The sequence below is a fragment of the Canis lupus genome, chromosome 16 (genome assembly GCF_048164855.1).
Source record: "Canis lupus baileyi chromosome 16, mCanLup2.hap1, whole genome shotgun sequence".
NCBI lineage: Eukaryota > Metazoa > Chordata > Mammalia > Carnivora > Canidae > Canis > Canis lupus.
The window spans coordinates 2650224-2668424 of NC_132853.1; the positions used below are offsets into that span (position 1 = coordinate 2650224).

Genomic DNA, 18201 nt, shown 5'->3' on the forward strand with positions numbered 1-18201 from the left:
TCAAGGCAAAAATGTCCACTCTCACCATTTCTATTTAACATAGTACTGGAAGTCTTAACCATTGCAATTAGAAATGTAAAGGAATAAAAAGCATCTAGGGATCCCTGGGTGGCGCAGCGGTTTGGCGCCTGCCTTTGGCCCAGGGCGCGATCCTGGAGACCCGGGATCGAATCCCACGTCAGGCTCCCGGTGCATGGAGCCTGCTTCTCCCTCTGCCTGTGTCTCTGCCCCTCTCTCTCTCTCTGTGACTATCATAAATAAATAAAATCTTTAAAAAAAAAAAAAAGCATCTAAATCAGAAAAAAATGTAAAATTACCTTGGTTCATACATGACATGATCTTATAAGTAGAAAATCAAAAAAAAACTCTTACAATAAAAGAATTCAGCAAAGTTTCAGGAAAAAAAACACTTGCATTTTTATATACTAACAATGAATCTGGAAAAGAAATTAAGAAAACAATCTCAGTTACAATAGTATCAAAAAGAATAAAATATTAGGAATAAATGTAACTAGAGGGATGAAAGACTTAGACACTGCTGAAAGAAATTAAAGATATAAATAAATGGAAAGATATCCTCTGTCCTCAGATTAAAAGACAATTATTGTTAAAATAGCCATACTATCCAAGGTGATCTACTGATTCAGTGTAATCCCTATCAAAATTCCAATTTTTTGCAGAAATAGAAAAAAAAAACCCAAAATTCAATATTGAAACTCAAAGAACTCCAAATCACCAAAACAATCCTGATAAAGAACAACAAAGCTAGAGGCCTTACACTTACTGGTTTCTTTTCTTTTTTTTTTTTAATTTATTTATTCATGATAGCCACAGAGAGAGAGAGAGAGAGAGAGAGAGAGAGAGAGGCAGAGACACAGGCAGAGGGAGAAGCAGGCTCCATGCAGGGAGCCCGATGTGGGACTCGATCCCGGGTCTCCAGGATCGCGCCCTGAGCCAAAGGCAGGCGCTAAACCGCTGCGCCACCCAGGGATCCCCACTTACTGGTTTCAAAACAAATTAAAAGCTATAATAATCAGGGGCGCCTGAGTGGTGCAGTGGTTGAGCATCTGCCTTTAGCTCAGGTCATGATCCCGGGCTTCTGGGATCAAGTGCCACATTGGGCTCCTCACGGGGAGCCTACCTATGTCTTGGCCTCTCTGTCTCTCATTAATAAATAAATAAATAAAATCTTAAAAAAAAAAAAAAGGTACAGTAATCAAAACAGTATGGTACTGGCATGAGGACAGGCCTACAGACCAATGGAAAATAACAGCCCAAAATAAACCCACATAAATATAGTCAAAAGATCTTTAACAACAACGATCTCTTAAACAAGTAGTACTGGAAAAATTAGATATTCATATGCAAAAGAATGAAATTCGATTCCGATCTTACAGTTCATACAAAAATCAACTCAAAATGGATTAAGACTTAAATGTAAGACCTGAAACAATAAAAGTCCTAAATGAAAACATAGAGAAAAAGCTTTTTGACATTGGCCTTGGCAATGATTTCTTGAATATGATATCCAAAGTATACGCAATAAAAGCAAAAACAGACAAATGGAATTACACCAAACTAAAAAGCTGCAAGGCAAAGGAAAGTCAACATGAACTTAGAGAATGAGAGAAAATATTTGCAAACCATTTATTTATCTGATAAAGGTTAATATCCAAGAGTTAAAGGGAATTTCTATAACTCAACAGCAAAAAACCCCAAATAATCTGATTTAAAAATGGGCAAAAGATTTGAATAGACATACAAAAAAAATATCTTGCCTGAAGACATATGAACAGCATGGCCATAATGAAAAGATGCTCAACATCACTAATCATCAGAAAAACACAAATCCAAACCATAATGAGTTATCACCTCACAACTATTCAGAATGTTGTTATCAGAAAAAAACAGAAAATAGGAAGTACTAAGGAAGATGCAAAAACTTGGAACCCTTATGCACTGCTGGGTGGGAGTGTAAAACGGTGTGACCACTATGGAAAACAGTTTTTCAAAATATTAAAAATAAAACTACCATATGACCCAGTAATTTCTCTTTTGAGTATCCAAAAGAACTGAAATCAGGGTCTCAAAGAGGTATCTGCCCTCCCACATTCATTGCAGTATTATTCACAATGACCGAGAGATGGAGACGACTTAAAATATCCATTGATGGATGAATGGATAAACAAAAGATAGTATATACATAAAATAGAGTATTATTCAGCTTTAGAAATCCTAGCATATGCCACAATGTGGATAAACCTTGAGGATATTATGCTAAGTGCAATAAGAAAGTCTCAGAAGAACAAATACTGCATGATTTCACTTATATGAGGTATCAGAAGTAGTCAAACTCTTGGAAAGGGAAAGTAGAATGGTGGCTGCCAGAGACTACGGAGAGGAGGAAATGAGTTGCTGCTCAATGGGTATAGAGTTTCAGTCATAGAATGAAAAGGTTCTAAAGATCTGCTGTACAAAAATGTGCACATAGTAAATAATATTGTACTGTACACTTAATTTGTTAAGGAGATAAATTTCATGTTAATATGTTTTTTACTGTACACACACAAAAGAACACGTATGGATATATATCAAAATAAATTTTCAAGAAATAGATATGATTTGAATAACATGAAAAAAGTTTGATTTTAAAAAAAGAATGATTACAGCACACACCCACAGCCCACTTGAGTGCACATATTAAGTTCATGTGATAGAAAATGCCCCATATTTCATCAACATATGTCTCAAAACAACTATGAATTCCTGTCTTTCTCTCATTCCTTCACATTCACCTGGATAAATCTTATCAATTTTACCTATTAAGTATCTCTTGAATCTATTCTTTTCCCTTCAATTTGCACTATCAGTGCCCTACTGAAAACCACTATCGATATCTCTTGGTTAGACTTCTATAAAACCTTTTGAACTGCTTTTTCTCTGCTCCCAGTTTCACTGACCCTTACCCAGTTCCTCAAACACCATTTTTATTTCTAGAATGATCTTTTTAAATTATAATTTTTAAATTTTTAAAAGTTATTTATTTTAGAAAGAGAGAACATGCATGGAGAGAGAGAGGGGCAGCAGGAGAGAAAGAGACGGAATCTTCAGCAGACTCTCTGCTGAGTAAGGAGCCTGATATGGGGCTTGATCCCATGTCCGCGAGATCATGACCTGAGCCGAAATCAAGAGTCAGTCACTCAACCAACTGAACCACCCAGGTCCCTCTAGAATGATCGATCTATCTATCTATCTATCTATCTATCTATCTATCTATCTATCTATATTATTTATTTATTTATTTATTTATTTATAAAAAGATTTATTTGTTTATGATAGACCTAGAGAGAGAGAGGGGGGCAGAGACACAGGAGGAGGGAGAAGCAGGCTCCATGCAGGGAACCTGATGTGGGACCTGGGTCTCCAGGATCATGCCCTGGGCTAAAGGCAGGCGCTAAACCTCTGAGCCACCCAGGGATCCCTAGAATAATCATTTAAAAATGCAAATCTGACCATGTGTCTCTCTCTCTATTAAAAGCTTTTAGTAGTTGCCTCTTGGTCCACACCAATAATCCTTGAGGCATGGGCTTGCTCACTAGTGTGCGAGGGATTCACTGGTTGGGTCATAAATAGATTCAATTTCCTACCTTCATGAAGTTTCTTCTTCTGGCAAGTAAGAACAAGTTGGTGTAGGCTAGCCCTACAAAGCCTTTACCTAAGAAACTATAATCAAAGATAGTTGAAGGCCATTCTTTAGAGAATAGATTCCAAACTCAAGGACTGCCTTAGTTCCTGCCATTCCACTACTTGAGCCCAGTGCTCCAGCCTGACTGCATAAACTCTCCGTGATTCCTTAAAGATTCATCTTGTGGTCTTTTACAGTCTGTTCTGTCTAATAGTAATAAAAGATACACTCCCCACCCCTTCCCAACATAGCTAATTCCTCTTTTTCCTTCAAGACTTAGTTCAAACTTTATGTTCTCTCTTTCTCTCTCTCTTTTTTTAAAAAGATTTTACTTATTTATTCATGAGAGACACACACACAGAGAGAGAGAGAGAGAGAGAGAGAGAGAGAGGCAGAGACATAGGCAGAGAGAGGCAGAGACATAGGCAGAGGGAGAAGCAGGAGCCTGCAAGGAGCCTGATGTGGGACTTAATCCTGGACCTCAGGATCACACCCTGAGCCAAAGGCAGATGTTCTACCACTGAGCCACCCAGGTATCCCCAAACTTTACCTTCTCTAGGAAGGCTTCCCTGAATGTCTTCAGTCCCCAACCACAGCTCCAATTCAAACTGAAAAGAAGTCCCTCTTTTCTGTACTCCTTGGGCATCCTCTGTTACCACTCACTGTACTCTGATGTCTGTTTACACATCTGACTCTCCCACTAGACTGAGTTCACAGTACAAAGGATGTGCACAAAGTAAATACTTAAATATTTGTGAGACTGAATGGGCATTATCTTTCCTACTCTACAAGTAAGGCAATGAACTTTCTGCTGATTTATCTTTAGAGATACTGAACTGCAAAGTAGTCTTTGCTGTTTTATGCCAGGCTAAGTTATCAATAACTTTAAGTGAAAAACAAAACAAAACAACCTTAAGTGAGTGACAGGAAAAATCCTCTGGATGTTTTAGAGCCAGAATTGAGTTTACTTCCTGTGAAATCCCTGGGAAGGACTGAGGGAATTACAAGAGCTTTAATCATTATGTTACAGATTTAAGATTTTCAAAGCACTTTCAGAACCAGGTTCTAAGAGCAGTTTTGCAGGAATGAAAGCAAGATGGCTTTCCCCATCAGGAGATGAGAGGTTCAAGGTAAACAGCTACAGGGACATCTGAAGCTCTGAGCTTCCAGGATAGATCACAAAGACTGAGGCCTAGAACTCACCTGGACAGGCCCAATGCTCTTATTCCGGCCTCCAGGCATGCCATCTTCTCTGATTGCTGGAAGGAAACATAAGTCAACAGTCAAAAGCATACCGACAGAAGTCTAGGCACAAAAAGAGAACTTATTTGGCCAAAAGCACAAGTTAATAATTGGTGAAATCAAGATTAAAACATAGGTCTTTCTGGACCCAAAGTATGTACTCTTTCTCTTTGCATTATTCTAGGCTACCTCATAGGCAGCAGAGACTTTTGGGCTTCCAAGGCAATGGGCACACACTGCACACGCTGCATACATTTAATATGCTCAGCAAAGGTCATAGCATTAATAGTCCTCTGCACAATTACAAATATCCCACCAGAATGATGTACCTGAAGGCTCCAGTAAATCCAAAGAGAGGAATAGAAAGAAAGTATTTTTTATTTCCTGGCTAAGTTTGAGTCTAATTTATAGGATGAGGAGAACAGATATTTTTTTTAAATTAATCAAAATTTTGATCTGATTGGTTTCTTCCTATAAAAGCAGTCATTAGAGGGGTACTTGGGTGGCACAGTCGGGTTAAGCATCCAACTCTTGGTTTTGGCTCCTGTCATGATCTCAGGGTTGTGAGATTGAGCCCTGTGTAGCGCTCTGTACTGGGTGTGGAGTCTGCTTGGGATTCTCTCTCCCTCTTCAGCCCCCTCCACTTGCATGGGATGCACCCATGCAGGGTGCGTGCACGCGCGCACACGTGTGTGTGTGTGTGTCTGAGAGAGAGAGAGAGAGAGAGAGAAACAAGAGATGAAGTTGGAGGTTGGAGAGACCAACTGGGACCAGATCACAGCTGTTAATGGCAAGGTAAGCATATGGACTTCAGCAGAGGAAGCTGAGGATAAGATGGAATTCAGGGGGAGATGTGGTCAGGTTGGCATTTTCAAAAAATCTTTGTGATGGCCACTGTGGAGGCTGGCTTGGAGGAGGCAATGTTAACAACAGAAGGTAATAAGCTAACAGCTTCATGTGAGAGTAAGCTTTGCTATATATAAATATATATTTGCTTTCAAAAAATTAAAACATGAAGAATCTAGAAAGTCCTTGGGGCAGGGTTGAGAGTTCCAAGCATAACACTCAGTTCCTGTGGTAGGTGAAAGGCTGACAGGAAGTTCATCTTCCTAAAGTAAACACCATTATTGGTATTCTTAGAAGATTATACATTTCAGAATTAGACAAGCTTGGGTCTAAAACCAGTTTTTGCTTGGTGTTTAACTACAGACAAGTTTCTTCACCTCTCTGAACTTCAGTTTACCGAACAATAAAAGGGGCTACTCTGGAACCTATCTTATGGGGTATGGTGAGGATTACATATAAAATAACATAGCTAAAGCACCAAGCATAGGGCCTGGTACATAAAGTAGGTATTCAGTAACTAATCCTTCCCTCTATCCAGCCTCTTTTCTACGTATACAATTGTAATTAAAAAAATCAAGATTCCATTCCCCGCTTTGCTGGAGCTTTAACATCTTCGAAGCATCTATGAAATGAAGACAACAGATCTGCATTACAAGACTGCTGTGAATCTGGAGTGAGAAATATACACAGCTTATATCATCAGAGCCAGATGCATACTGGTTTTTGTCTGGAGATTTCTTTCAACCTAATTTCAAGTTCTAAAAATCCTTAAAATTCCCTCTCTCTGCTGTTCTAGAGTCAATGACAGTCTTCAGACATTTCTATTTCCAGTACTGAGTTCTCCATGTCTTTGTTTCATCTCACAGGTACAGAATAAAGAACTACCATCAGCAGATCCAACAGTGAATACATTTTACTTGATATCTCACTCTCATTGCCTTGGAGGTGAGGAAGGAACTCAACATGTTTTTCTGTTTAAAGGACCACAAATCTTTTAAAATTTTTTTTTTAATTTTTATTTATTTATGATAGTCACAGAGAGAGAGAGACAGGCGCAGAGACACAGGCAGAGGGAGAAGCAGGCTCCATGCACCGGGAGCCTGACGTGGGATTCGATCCCGGGTCTCCAGGATCGTGCCCTGGGCCAAAGGCAGGCGCCAAACCGCTGCGCCACCCAGGGATCCCAAGGACCACAAATCTTAAAAATTTACATCTTACCAGGATCCCTGGGTGGCGCAGCGGTTTGGCGCCTGCCTTTGGCCCAGGGCGCGATCCTGGAGACCCGGGATCGAATCCCACGTCAGGCTCCCGGTGCATGGAGCCTGCTTCTCCCTCTGCTTATGTCTCTGCCTCTCTCTCTCTCTCTCTCTCTCTCTCTGACTATCATAAATAAATAAAAATTAAAAAAAAAAAAAGATTTACATCTTACCAATTTTTTGTTCTGTTACTTAAAAGCTCATGTTGTCTCTCAACCCCACCTGGACTAAGGAAACTCCTATATGATGGATAGGTACTATGTTTTGGATACTATCTCCGGTAAAACAAAACAAAACAAAACAAAACAAAACAAAACAAAACAAAAAACAAAAAAGAATGTGGGGGAAGTATCAGTATCACTTCTACCGAAAAGATGAATGTAAGGCTCAGAAAAATTAAGTATTTTGTTTACGGTAATAGAAACTAAACAGCATAATCAAGGTTGGAGTCCAGACTATTAGACTAAGGCCAGATTTCTTTCCACAACTAGTTTTTCCAATAGTGTGTCTACATATGATTGGAGAAACAAAATCTTAGGTAGGCATAAACTCTTAATTACACACTTATCCTAATGTGCATTAAAATACACTAATATTAATTATCACTAAGGTGATAAAAATTCCCTTTGAAAATTAACTTTGATTTAAAAAAAATTTTTTTAGGGCAGCCCCAGTGGCGCAGTGGTTTAGTGCCGCCTGCAGCCCAGGGTGTGATCCTGGAGACCCAGGATTGAGTCCCATGTCGGGCTCCCTGCATGGAGCCTGCTTCTCCCTCTGCCTGTGTCTCTGCCTCTCTCTCTCTGTGTCTCTCATGAATAAATAGATAAATAAAATCTTAAAAAACTAAAAATAAAACTATGCTCTCTTACTTTAGCATCCATAAGTAGATCCTATCTATAGCAATTGTTACTATTGTGTTTTAATGGTGATTTTCTATTTCCCTCATGTTTATAGCATTCTATAAAAAAGAACTGTCACCCTCTATTTATTTAGTTAGTTTTATCAGTATGAATTCATGGATATTTTACTCTTTGTTTTTTCAACTAATACATAGTTATATTGTTACTCAAGTTTTTCCAACTTTGGCTACTAGAAGTACTTTCAGGTTGGCTTCTATGATCTTTTGGTAATGCTACCTTCCTGCCCTCTCCTTTAAAAAAAAAAAAAAAAAGCATATTCTAACTTTCTGGTACCACAAGACGCTCCAGGCTCATCTTGTATTTTTCCTGCCCCAATCCTAGAATCAACCATTTCTCCAAAGAGGCCTGATTCCTTTTGATATTTGGAAACCAAGATCTGGTTTTTCCATTTTTTTTTTTTTTCTAAATATGAGTTCATATTGATACTTCCAATCTAGCACCAGAAGTTTCGGTCTAGCCTTCCCCCTTCCTGATTTATAACTTCTTTCTCTGGTGTGAGAAACCTGACTTCCATTATCAACAATGTATTTATTTGTTGGTTCAACCCTGGGATATATATAGTGTCAGAATTCCCAACCCATAACCTTGAGAGAAATAAATTTACAAACTAGAGAGCTTTGTTTGTATACAGTTCTTTTTGTCTTCAGCCCTATAGTATACAGTATATAGTCAAAACACTATTTCCCAAGGTCAGCTCTTTTCTTCCCATTTCCTTCAGTGTGGCTATGTGATTTATTTGTAATATCATATTCATTTATCACAGTCTACATTCTGTCTTTTCCCTAATATACTTGTTTTTAAACAAACTTACATACAGTAAAATTCACTTTTTAAAAATGATTTTATTTATTTATTCATGAGAGAGAGAGAGAGAGAGAGAGTTAGAGACACAGGCAGAGGGAGAAGCAGGCTCCCCACAAGGAGCCTGATGTGGGACTTGATCCAGCATCCTGGGATCACGCCTTGGGCCAAAGGCAGATGCTCAACCGCTGAGCCACCCAGGTGTCCCTAAAATTCACTTCTTTAGCGGTGTATATTTCTGTAGGTTTTGAAAAATGCATAAAATTATATGTTGAACAACACCACAGTTCCCTATGAACAGTTCCATCAATCCAAAAATATTCCAATGGCAATTGTAATTTTAATTCTGCTTTCTCAGCACCAACCAGGAGGTGGCAGGGTTTCTCTCTGAGAGGCAGCCTTCACAAGGCAAATAAGCCATCCTGTAAAGAATATAAAGGTACATAGAGGCAGTTCCCACCCCCCACACTCCAAGTGTCATCTTCTGGCTATGGTTACAGGAGTTAGGAGGTTAAGCTTCTTCTTCCCTTAAGTGGGAGAGTTTGGTTAGAAGCCCCAGAATCTCATGCTCCAACTGAGTAAGTGAGATGCAACCCACAAATAGGCTTTGATAAAACAGTAAGGACAACAAAGGGAGATGAGAAAACAAAACCAAGACCAAATCAGATGAAAGTGGGTAGGTTGCCACAGACTCTCTCTTCAAGGCATTACCTGTTTGGTGTTGGTGGCTAGGAAAGATTTCTATAAGAGGGAACAGTGGGGAAGAGGGAGGATTTCTAGGCTGAGAAAACCCAAGCACAGGCAGGATAATGCAAAGCAAGTTTGAGGTACAGTATGTAAGTTTTACACAGAAGATGAGATTAGAAACATAGAGGACAAAGATGGCAAGGTTTTAAATGCCCTACTATAGGGATTTATCATCCAGTTAACACCGGGCATTCCAACATGCAAGTAGCTATGCCATACAGTAGACATGTGAAGCAGCATGTTGTCCATGTGGTTAGGTACAATCTCTCTGTGATTAATAACAACTTCATAATTATTATCAACATAATCACCACTAATCTATCTACTGGTAAGTCATTTTACCTCCCCAAGCTGCACCTATAAACTGAGGGTAATATATATTTTTTAAAGATTTTATTTTGGGGGGGTGCCTGGGTGGGTCAGTCAGTTAAATGTCGGCCTTCGGTTCGGGTCATGATCCCAGGGTCCTGGGATGGAGCTCCACATTAGGCTCCCTGCTCTGCGGGGACCCTCCTCCTCCCTCTCCCTCTGCCTGCTGCTCCCCCTGCCTGTGCACTCTCTTTCTCTCTGTCAAATAAATAAATAATCTTTATAAAAAAGACAGATTTTTTGAAGTTATCTCTATACTTTCTCTATACTAATTAAGATATACTTATCTCTATGTGAGGCTTGAACTCATGACCCCAAGATCAAGAGTTGTACACTCTACGAACTGAGCCAGCCAGGCACCCCTAAACAGAGGGTAATATTTAATAATAGATTTGTGCATATTCAGTGATAATGCACAGGAAGTATATAAGTTTCTGATATACACAGTAATAAAAAAATATTAGTATTATAAATAAATTATAAATGACCTAAATTTATTTAAATGTCCTTTTATAACTTTATTTTTCTTCATAATGGGCAAGTTTTCAAGAGATTTTTCTCATCCCACATATAATAAAAAACCAGTTGAAGTATATCTGGGGGATCCCTGGGTGGCGCAGCAGTTTGGTGCCTGCCTTTGGCCCAGGGCGCGATCCTGGAGACCCGTGATCGAATCCCACGTCGGGCTCCCGGTGCATGGAGCCTGCTTCTCCCTCTGCCTGTGCTTCTGCGCCTCTCTCTCTCTCTCTCTCTCTCTCTCTCTCTGTGATTATCATAAATAAATAAAGAAAAAAAAATATTTAAAAAAAGTATATCTGGTTGTCTGCATTTATTAATATGACAAAATAATTTTTTTTTTAAGATTTTACTCATTTATTCATGAGAGTCACAGAGAGAGAGTCAGAGACACAGGCAGAGGAAAAAGGAAGCTCCATGCAGGGAGCCTGACTTGGGACTCAATCCAGGGTCTCCAGGATCAGGCCCTGGGCTGAAGGTGGCGGCGCTAAACCACTTAGCCACCTGGGCTGCCCCAGACAAAATCAATTTGAACAGTTCACTAAATCTAACGCCTATGCCTATACACTGCTATTATGAACCCTAGTACCTTGCTGAGTAGTATTTTATATATACATTGTCCTATTTAATCTTTTAGACAACTCTGAAAAGTTAAGTATTATAATACTTTTTGTTTTTTAAGATTTTGTTTATTTATTCATGAGAGACACACAGAGAGAGAGGCAGAGAGACACAGGCAGAGGGAGAAGCCGGCTCCATGCAGGGAGCCTGACATGGGACTTGATCCCCGTTCTCCAGGATCACACCTCGGGGCTGCAGGTGGCGCCAAACCACTGCACCACCGGGGCTGCCCTATCATACTTTTTTTAAAAGGTAAGATAATTGAGCATTAGAGACATAAAGCAAACTGCCCAAGGTCACAGAGCTAGTCTGTCACCAACCTCTGCCTCCATTCTTTCTACTGAACTCTATGTACTGTACTACTTTCCACCCTCCATGAGAATACTCTTGAGTTTCTCACATTGGCCCTCTCCTCTTCTGTATCCAAGTTCTCTTTGATGATTTCTATACACTAACAAAATTTTAATACCTGATGGCGAGAAGTTCCACAAACTTCTATTTGAAGGCAGGACTTTTCACTTCAGCTCCAATCCTACACATCCAAATTCCTTGGTGAACCACTGAATGTGTCTTAGATACCTCAAACAATGGTACTGCCAAGGCCAACATTTTGTCCCACCCTGCTTTTTAGCCTGATTATTTTTTTCCTGGTAGGGCTGTTACTATTAATCCAAATCTGCAACTTCAATTTCTGGTGCTGCCCAATATCCAGTATGTTATCAACTCCTATCAGGTAAGCTTCTCCCCATCTCCCAATCTGTGCCATTACTTTTCCTACCCCTCTGTCAGATTCTTCACTCCTTTCTTCAGACTCTTCTAAATACTTTCTAGGTGGCCTCTCTGCTTTCCCCATACCAATCCATTCTTCAAAGCCTGCCCTGGATTAATCCTCCTAGAAAACTGGTTTATTTACATAATCTCACACTAATGGCTCTCGGAAAGCTTCCCAATAAACTCCAAATTCTTCACCAAAGTGGATGCAGATTTCTAGACATGTCTAGCCTCTGAGTATGCCTTGATTCTAGCAAACAAAATGATATCACATTCGAGTAACATACTGTTCTGTTTCTTTCACCTAAAAGTCCTACGTTCTGTCATCATGCTTTGAAAGAAGAACTAGTAGAGTATATTAATTTGAGTTAGAACCTGATTATTCATTGGTGTCTTGCCACTCCATGAATTCATCCTCAAAGAATCCATAACATCTGACTAGTCTTTCTTCCCACCTAGTCTGGGAATTCCTTGTAGGCAAGGAACTGTGCCAAAATTTGGTTTTGGGTTATGAGTACACAGTATAAGACCAGGCATATAGTGTAGGCTTGGGAAATAAAAAATTCCAAGGCTTAATAGCTAACCCTAAAGGTAAAGTGATGGATGAAGGATGGGTAGTACAGCCACAAGCACCACTCACCCTTCCGATTCATCCCCATCTGGAGGCATTTGAGCAGGCGGCAGTACTGGCACCTGTTCCTCTGCTTCCGAGACATGACACAGTTCTTGTCACGACTGCACCGATATACCCGCTTGTTGCAAATGCTCCGCTTGAAAAACCCCTTGCAGCCCTCACAGGAGATGATTCCATAGTGCAAGCCTGTGGCACGGTCCCCACAAATGAGACAGGTTCGTTGTTCAGCCCGATCATCTGGAACAGAAACTGAACATATTCAAATTAGAACACATGGAAATGATGGCTTTAAGCCTGCAATTCAACTTAAAAAAAAAAAAAAAAAGCAACTTTGTCCTAGAAAGATCAAGAATATCACCTTTCCCAGCTAATTGACAAATGGGGCATTTTTAGAGCCTCTGTCCTAGGAACAGACCCTTGCATCTACCTGCAGATATCACAAACACAGCCTATCTAAAAAAATAACTCATGCTCCTCTCTTGGGGTTTCATCATCACTTGGACCAGTATCCAGGTCAGAAACTGGGGAGATATCCTCAACTCCTCCCTTTCCCTCACCTTCCTCAGCCAGAGCCTATCACTTAGTTCTACCCTGCAGAAAGGTGGATAAGGGTTACTGATAAGTTATGTAAGTGCCCAGCAAATGGCATACACCCAATAAATGAAAGTTATAATTATTAACCAGTGAAGAAGTTTTAACTAGGCCCAGCCAGCCAACCAGTCTTCCATCCATTTAACAAATTGATATTGGGCAACTATTGTATTCTAGGCATTGTTGTAAGGTCTGGATATAGCAGTGAATAAAAGTCCCTGGTGAAGCTTACATTCTAGCAGAATATCTACTCTGTGTCCAGGCCCTATGTCCAGTACTGGGTGCTCAGAAATCAATCATCATGATCCACAGAGTTAAGGAACTTACCGCCTCACAACAAACAAGTTAGTCAAAGAGGAAATTCAGGCTGGAATATAGCTAACTTCCTCTGGTCTCAAATTTCATTTACTCAGGATCAAGCAATTGCCAAAGAACGGATATATGACAAAAAAGTGCCCTGGTGAACTGTGATGTCAGATCTTGCTAACAGGTGCCAAGAAACCTCTGAAGGAAAAGTTTTTGATCAGAAGCCAAGGCAAGAAACCAGCAATCTGAACCATACTCCTGAGTAATAGGCAAGATAAAATGATTAAGAACACAGTCCTAAGAGTTTGAGAGAGATCCTTATTCATACCCCAGTTCTGATACTTACCAACTGACTGAATTTGGTAAAATTAAGTTACTTCACCTCTCTGAATCCAGTTTCTCTCATCTGTAAAATGGGGGATTATAATGGTACCTACATATATAAATAAAGTACTTGGCACAATGCTTGGGCTACAATGGATATTTAATAAATGACAGCTATTATTTTCATTATTTTCTCAAAGAGATCCATGCTTAATGTAATAATACTCCTGAAAGGAAAAACAGTTGAAAGAAATGTTATAGGAGGGGCATGGCAGTTTATCTAGAAGAGATGTAGAGAAGGAAGGAGGCATTTAGGCAACTTTTATCATATGCCAACTTTGAGATGTCTTATCCCTATTTGTACCAGGCTGGATAATGGCCACCCAAATATAACAGGTCCTAATCCCTAAAAACCATAAATGTTATCTTGTAAGGGAAAGGGGTCTTTGCAGATGTGATCAAATTAAGGATCCTGAGTTAAAATATTATTCTCGATTATAAAGGTGGGCCCTATTTGCATCACACAGGTCTTTATAAGAGAAAGATAGAGGGAGATTTGATATAAATAGAAGAGGAGAACACACACACATGCACACATACACGTTATGTACAGAGGAGAAGGCAATGTGGAAACAGGAAGAAGGTAGTCACAGCCAAGGAATGGCTTCCACTACAAGCTGGATGAGACAAGGAGTGAATTCCCCTAGAGTGTCTGGAGGAAGTATGGCTCTGCCCACCTTTATTTTCACCTAGCAATACTAACTTTTAAACTTCTGGTTCCAGAACTGTGAAAAAACAAATGTGTGGTAATTTTTAACAGCAGTACAGGGAACAATTACACAATGTTTTTTTTTTTCATACAGGGAAACAGACATATATATTAAGGCTCCAAAGTCACACAGCAAATAGCAGATATACAGAAAGAAGCAGGTCCAGGAGACCATACAGTTAGGGAAATAGAGAAAGACAGATACAGAAAGAGGAATTGCCTAGGCTCTTGAGGACTCTATATTTCCTAGTTACAGACCGTTCCAAGCCTTTCTAAGGCTTGGATGAACTTAACTATGGGCAAATTGACTTATTGCGACAAATTGACATTCCCATGTCTTGTAATACTCTCCCCACCCACCCCCAGCTAACTTAAATGTTTCTGTTATTTGCAACTAAAAGAAACTTGGTTAAAATATAAAATGGCCCTGGTGTAATAACCATTCTTTTTCTTCTTCTTTTCTGTTTAAAAATGCAAAGGAAAAATAAATAAAAATGCAAAGGAAGCTCAAGGTAAACATTAGAGCAAAGTTACAGTAGAGAATTAAAAAACACACACCTCACATTCTACCACATATAGGATTCATATCATATATAGACACACACATTAAAATACAAACCAGAAGTCTACTAGAATAGATTTAAAAATAGTTATCATTAATCAATATCTGGAAGAACCATACCCTTTTCTCCCTTTCTTCAGAGATATGATTTTACTAAGTACCAACCACAACTAAGTATTATGCTTTGTGCTGTGCCACAAAATTCTTAGAATCCCGTAGGTGGATATAATACAATTGCTATTACTATTTTGTAATTGAGAAAATGAAGATCTCAGAAAAAGTTAAGGAACTTGTCCATTTAGGAAGTGACTGACCCTACTCTGCCAATATCAGAACTGGAGTTCAGTAACCTCTTCAGAAAGCATTCATATGGCATTCTGTGCAGCATCTGGATCCAGAGCAAAGGACCCACTGAACAACAATCAAATACAGAATTATTAAGAATCTACTTAGTAGATTCTACTTTTGTATAACACTGCTTGTTCTTTTCACAAGCACTTAAAAGGCCACAATGAGATCAAAGTCAAGGTGAGTCCGTATTTCCACCGATGGGCACTAGTCAAATTCCCTTTGAATCCTATGACTGCTTCTCTGTTCACAGCTATTGTTACTGCCATGTTCTGTGTCTATAAAGAGCACTGGTCTAAGCCACAGACCAGGAACTAATTCAGAAGAAAATCTTTCAAAGGTACAGGAGAAAGGCCCTCTCCCAATCAACCGTGAAGCCCCTCAAAGAAGCATTTTACAAACTTCTCTCAAAATATGCAGGAAAAGGGATCCCTGGGTGGCGCAGCGGTTTGGCGCCTGCCTTTGGCCCAGGGCGCGATCCTGGAGACCCGGGATCGAATCCCACATCGGGCTCCCGGTGCATGGAGCCTGCTTCTCCCTCTGCCTGTGTCTCTGCCTCTCTCTCTCTCTCTGTGACTATCATGAATAAATAAATAAAATCTTTAAAAATAAATAAAAAAAATATGCAGGAAAAGATTATAAAAACAGGAGAAGCCACTGCTAAGTGATCACTTGGGTACCAGGTTTTGTGCCAAGCACTTTACATATGTTACTGCGGTGAATAATAAAATATAAGGTACTCTTACTTTATAGAAGAGGAAACTGAAGCTTATGAGGTGATATCACTTTCCAAAAGTCACCCAGGTAGTTAAGTATGGGAGCTGGGCTGGAACCTCCAAAGTCTATGGACCTAATCATTATTACATTCTGTGGCCACAGCAAGGCAAATCTATCTAAACTATATGCAGGTAGGTCAGGCCCTTCCTTACTTGGGGAAAAAAAAAAAAAAAAAAAAAAGCTAAAGAGTCAAGCTCTTTGTAAATTAACCAATTGAAGTGAAATGCCTCAGCTGTGCCCTGTCTCAAGTCAGATAATAGATTTCTGTATCTCCTATTCTTGTAGAGGACCTGAAGGATATTTAAAGCATGTTTATTTTCATTATCTCACTTGAACCAGGCCAGGACAAAGATTATTCTTATAGATAATTCTTATAGATACCACAAAGAACATTTAGTGAGTATTAATTGTGTCCCAGGCAACATTCAAGAAGTTTTTTACATGTCTGGCCTTACTTATTCACCATAGTAACTGAAAGGTATCGTTATCTCCATATTACAGAAACCTGGAATCTTATAGCGTTAGAAAGTGCCTTGGAAATTGCCTTAAAGAGACCTTTGCCCGAGGCATGGATTCCCTCTAGCTTTACCAACTGAGCCAGTGAGGTGCCTCAACCACATCTTTCTTTACTCCATTCTTGGGAAGGTAAATGTTGAACTCAAGGGCAGAACGTAATATTCATCCTGGATCAATTTTATCTTTATATATAATAAATTCTGTATGTCATTCTGGTCTGTTGAAATCTTTAGGGCTCCAGTCTTACCATCCAGTAACTAGTTATTTCTCCTACCTCCTTCTTTTCTCCATGTATGGTCAGTATGAGATTATTTTCAATTTCATCCTTAAAACAATATTAAACAGAATGTGGCCTTCTGGCAAGTTGTTAGCCCCTTCTCCAATCTGGCTTAACCATTACCATTCTGGAAATAGATGCTCAATTAGCTTTGTCTCTTAACTAGAGTAGAAACTCTAGTCTGGCTTGGATTTCTCTATCTTATTCATAAGAATATCATGAACAACTATCACATAACTCAAATTCCAGATTCATAATATCTACAGCATTCTCTGACTAATGAGGCTAACACAAAGGAAATGTTCATAACCATTCCTAATTCACCACTGTCGATCTACTGTGTTCTTAATCTGTATTATTCTACCTAAAATACAAGAGAAAGGAAAAATCAGGCAAATAAGTACTTCACATTAGAGACTATGGATAATAGTAACTGTGGTGCTCAGAAGTCAGTAAGATAAGAGACAAAGGAGTTGATGAAAAGCTGAGGGTTTGAAAAATGATAGGTATTTGAAGGTAGTTTGCTATCTGCAAAAATAGCGATGGTTAAAAAAAAATAGAGTAGGAGAGAGAAGAACCTAATTTATCAGAGAAGCTGAATGTTTATCTTGATCAGCAGTACTAAAAGGACTCAGATAGTGAACTTTGAAAATACCATTTTCTACAAAGAGGTTCCCAGACTCCTTAGAGAAATGTTTGATTCCAGGTCTGAGGCAGAATATACATATAGGATGAGTGGTAGTGTGCTACCCAAGACTAATAATGGGGTCATGTCAAAAGGACATAAAAAGCAACATAAAAAGCCCCCCACTGGCCTAAAACTGGAGCAACCTATGCATCAAAAAGAATAATAATAGCAATGGATTAAAACACTTCAAATATAAAAATCAATGCATTCACAATAATGTTAAAAAGAAAAATCTCATTAGTTACCATGGAGGTTACTAGGACACCAACTCATTATTCTGAAAATTGATGTAATAAGGGGAAAAAAATCAAACATTAGAAACAAAAACTAGGGGATCCCTGGGTGGCTCAGCGGTTTAGCGCCTGCCTCCGGCCTAGGGTATGATCCTGGAGTCCTGGGATTGAGCCCCACATCGGGCTCCCTGCATGGAGCCTGCTTCTCCCTCTGCCTATGTCTCTGCCTCTCTCTCTCTGTGTGTCTCTCATGAATAAATAAATAAAACCTTAAAAAAAAAAAAAAAAACTATTGGAATCTTTCTCTTGCCCCTGTCCCCAAGAGTAAAACAAAAGAGGAGAGTGGAAAGTAAGACAGTTAAGAATTTTAAACTTTTAGGGGATCCCTGGGTGGCTCAGCGG

General features: G+C 39.3%; 1 protein-coding gene across 4 annotated transcripts in view; it reads right to left on the reverse strand.

Moving 5' to 3' along the window:
- The window catches only part of NR6A1 (nuclear receptor subfamily 6 group A member 1), a 221997-nt gene that overhangs the window by 23837 nt on the left and 179959 nt on the right, over window positions 1-18201 (reverse strand). For all 4 annotated transcript variants that reach the window (XR_012008275.1, XM_072777881.1, XM_072777879.1 and 1 more), the window contains 2 exons: window positions 12415-12657; window positions 4889-4944 (listed from right to left, as the gene is read on the reverse strand). Coding sequence is in view for 3 of the 4 variants with exons in the window: in XM_072777881.1 (XP_072633982.1) it covers window positions 4889-4944; window positions 12415-12657 (299 nt within the window). In the remaining variant the exon portion in view is untranslated. The remainder of the gene's footprint in view (window positions 1-4888; window positions 4945-12414; window positions 12658-18201) is intronic.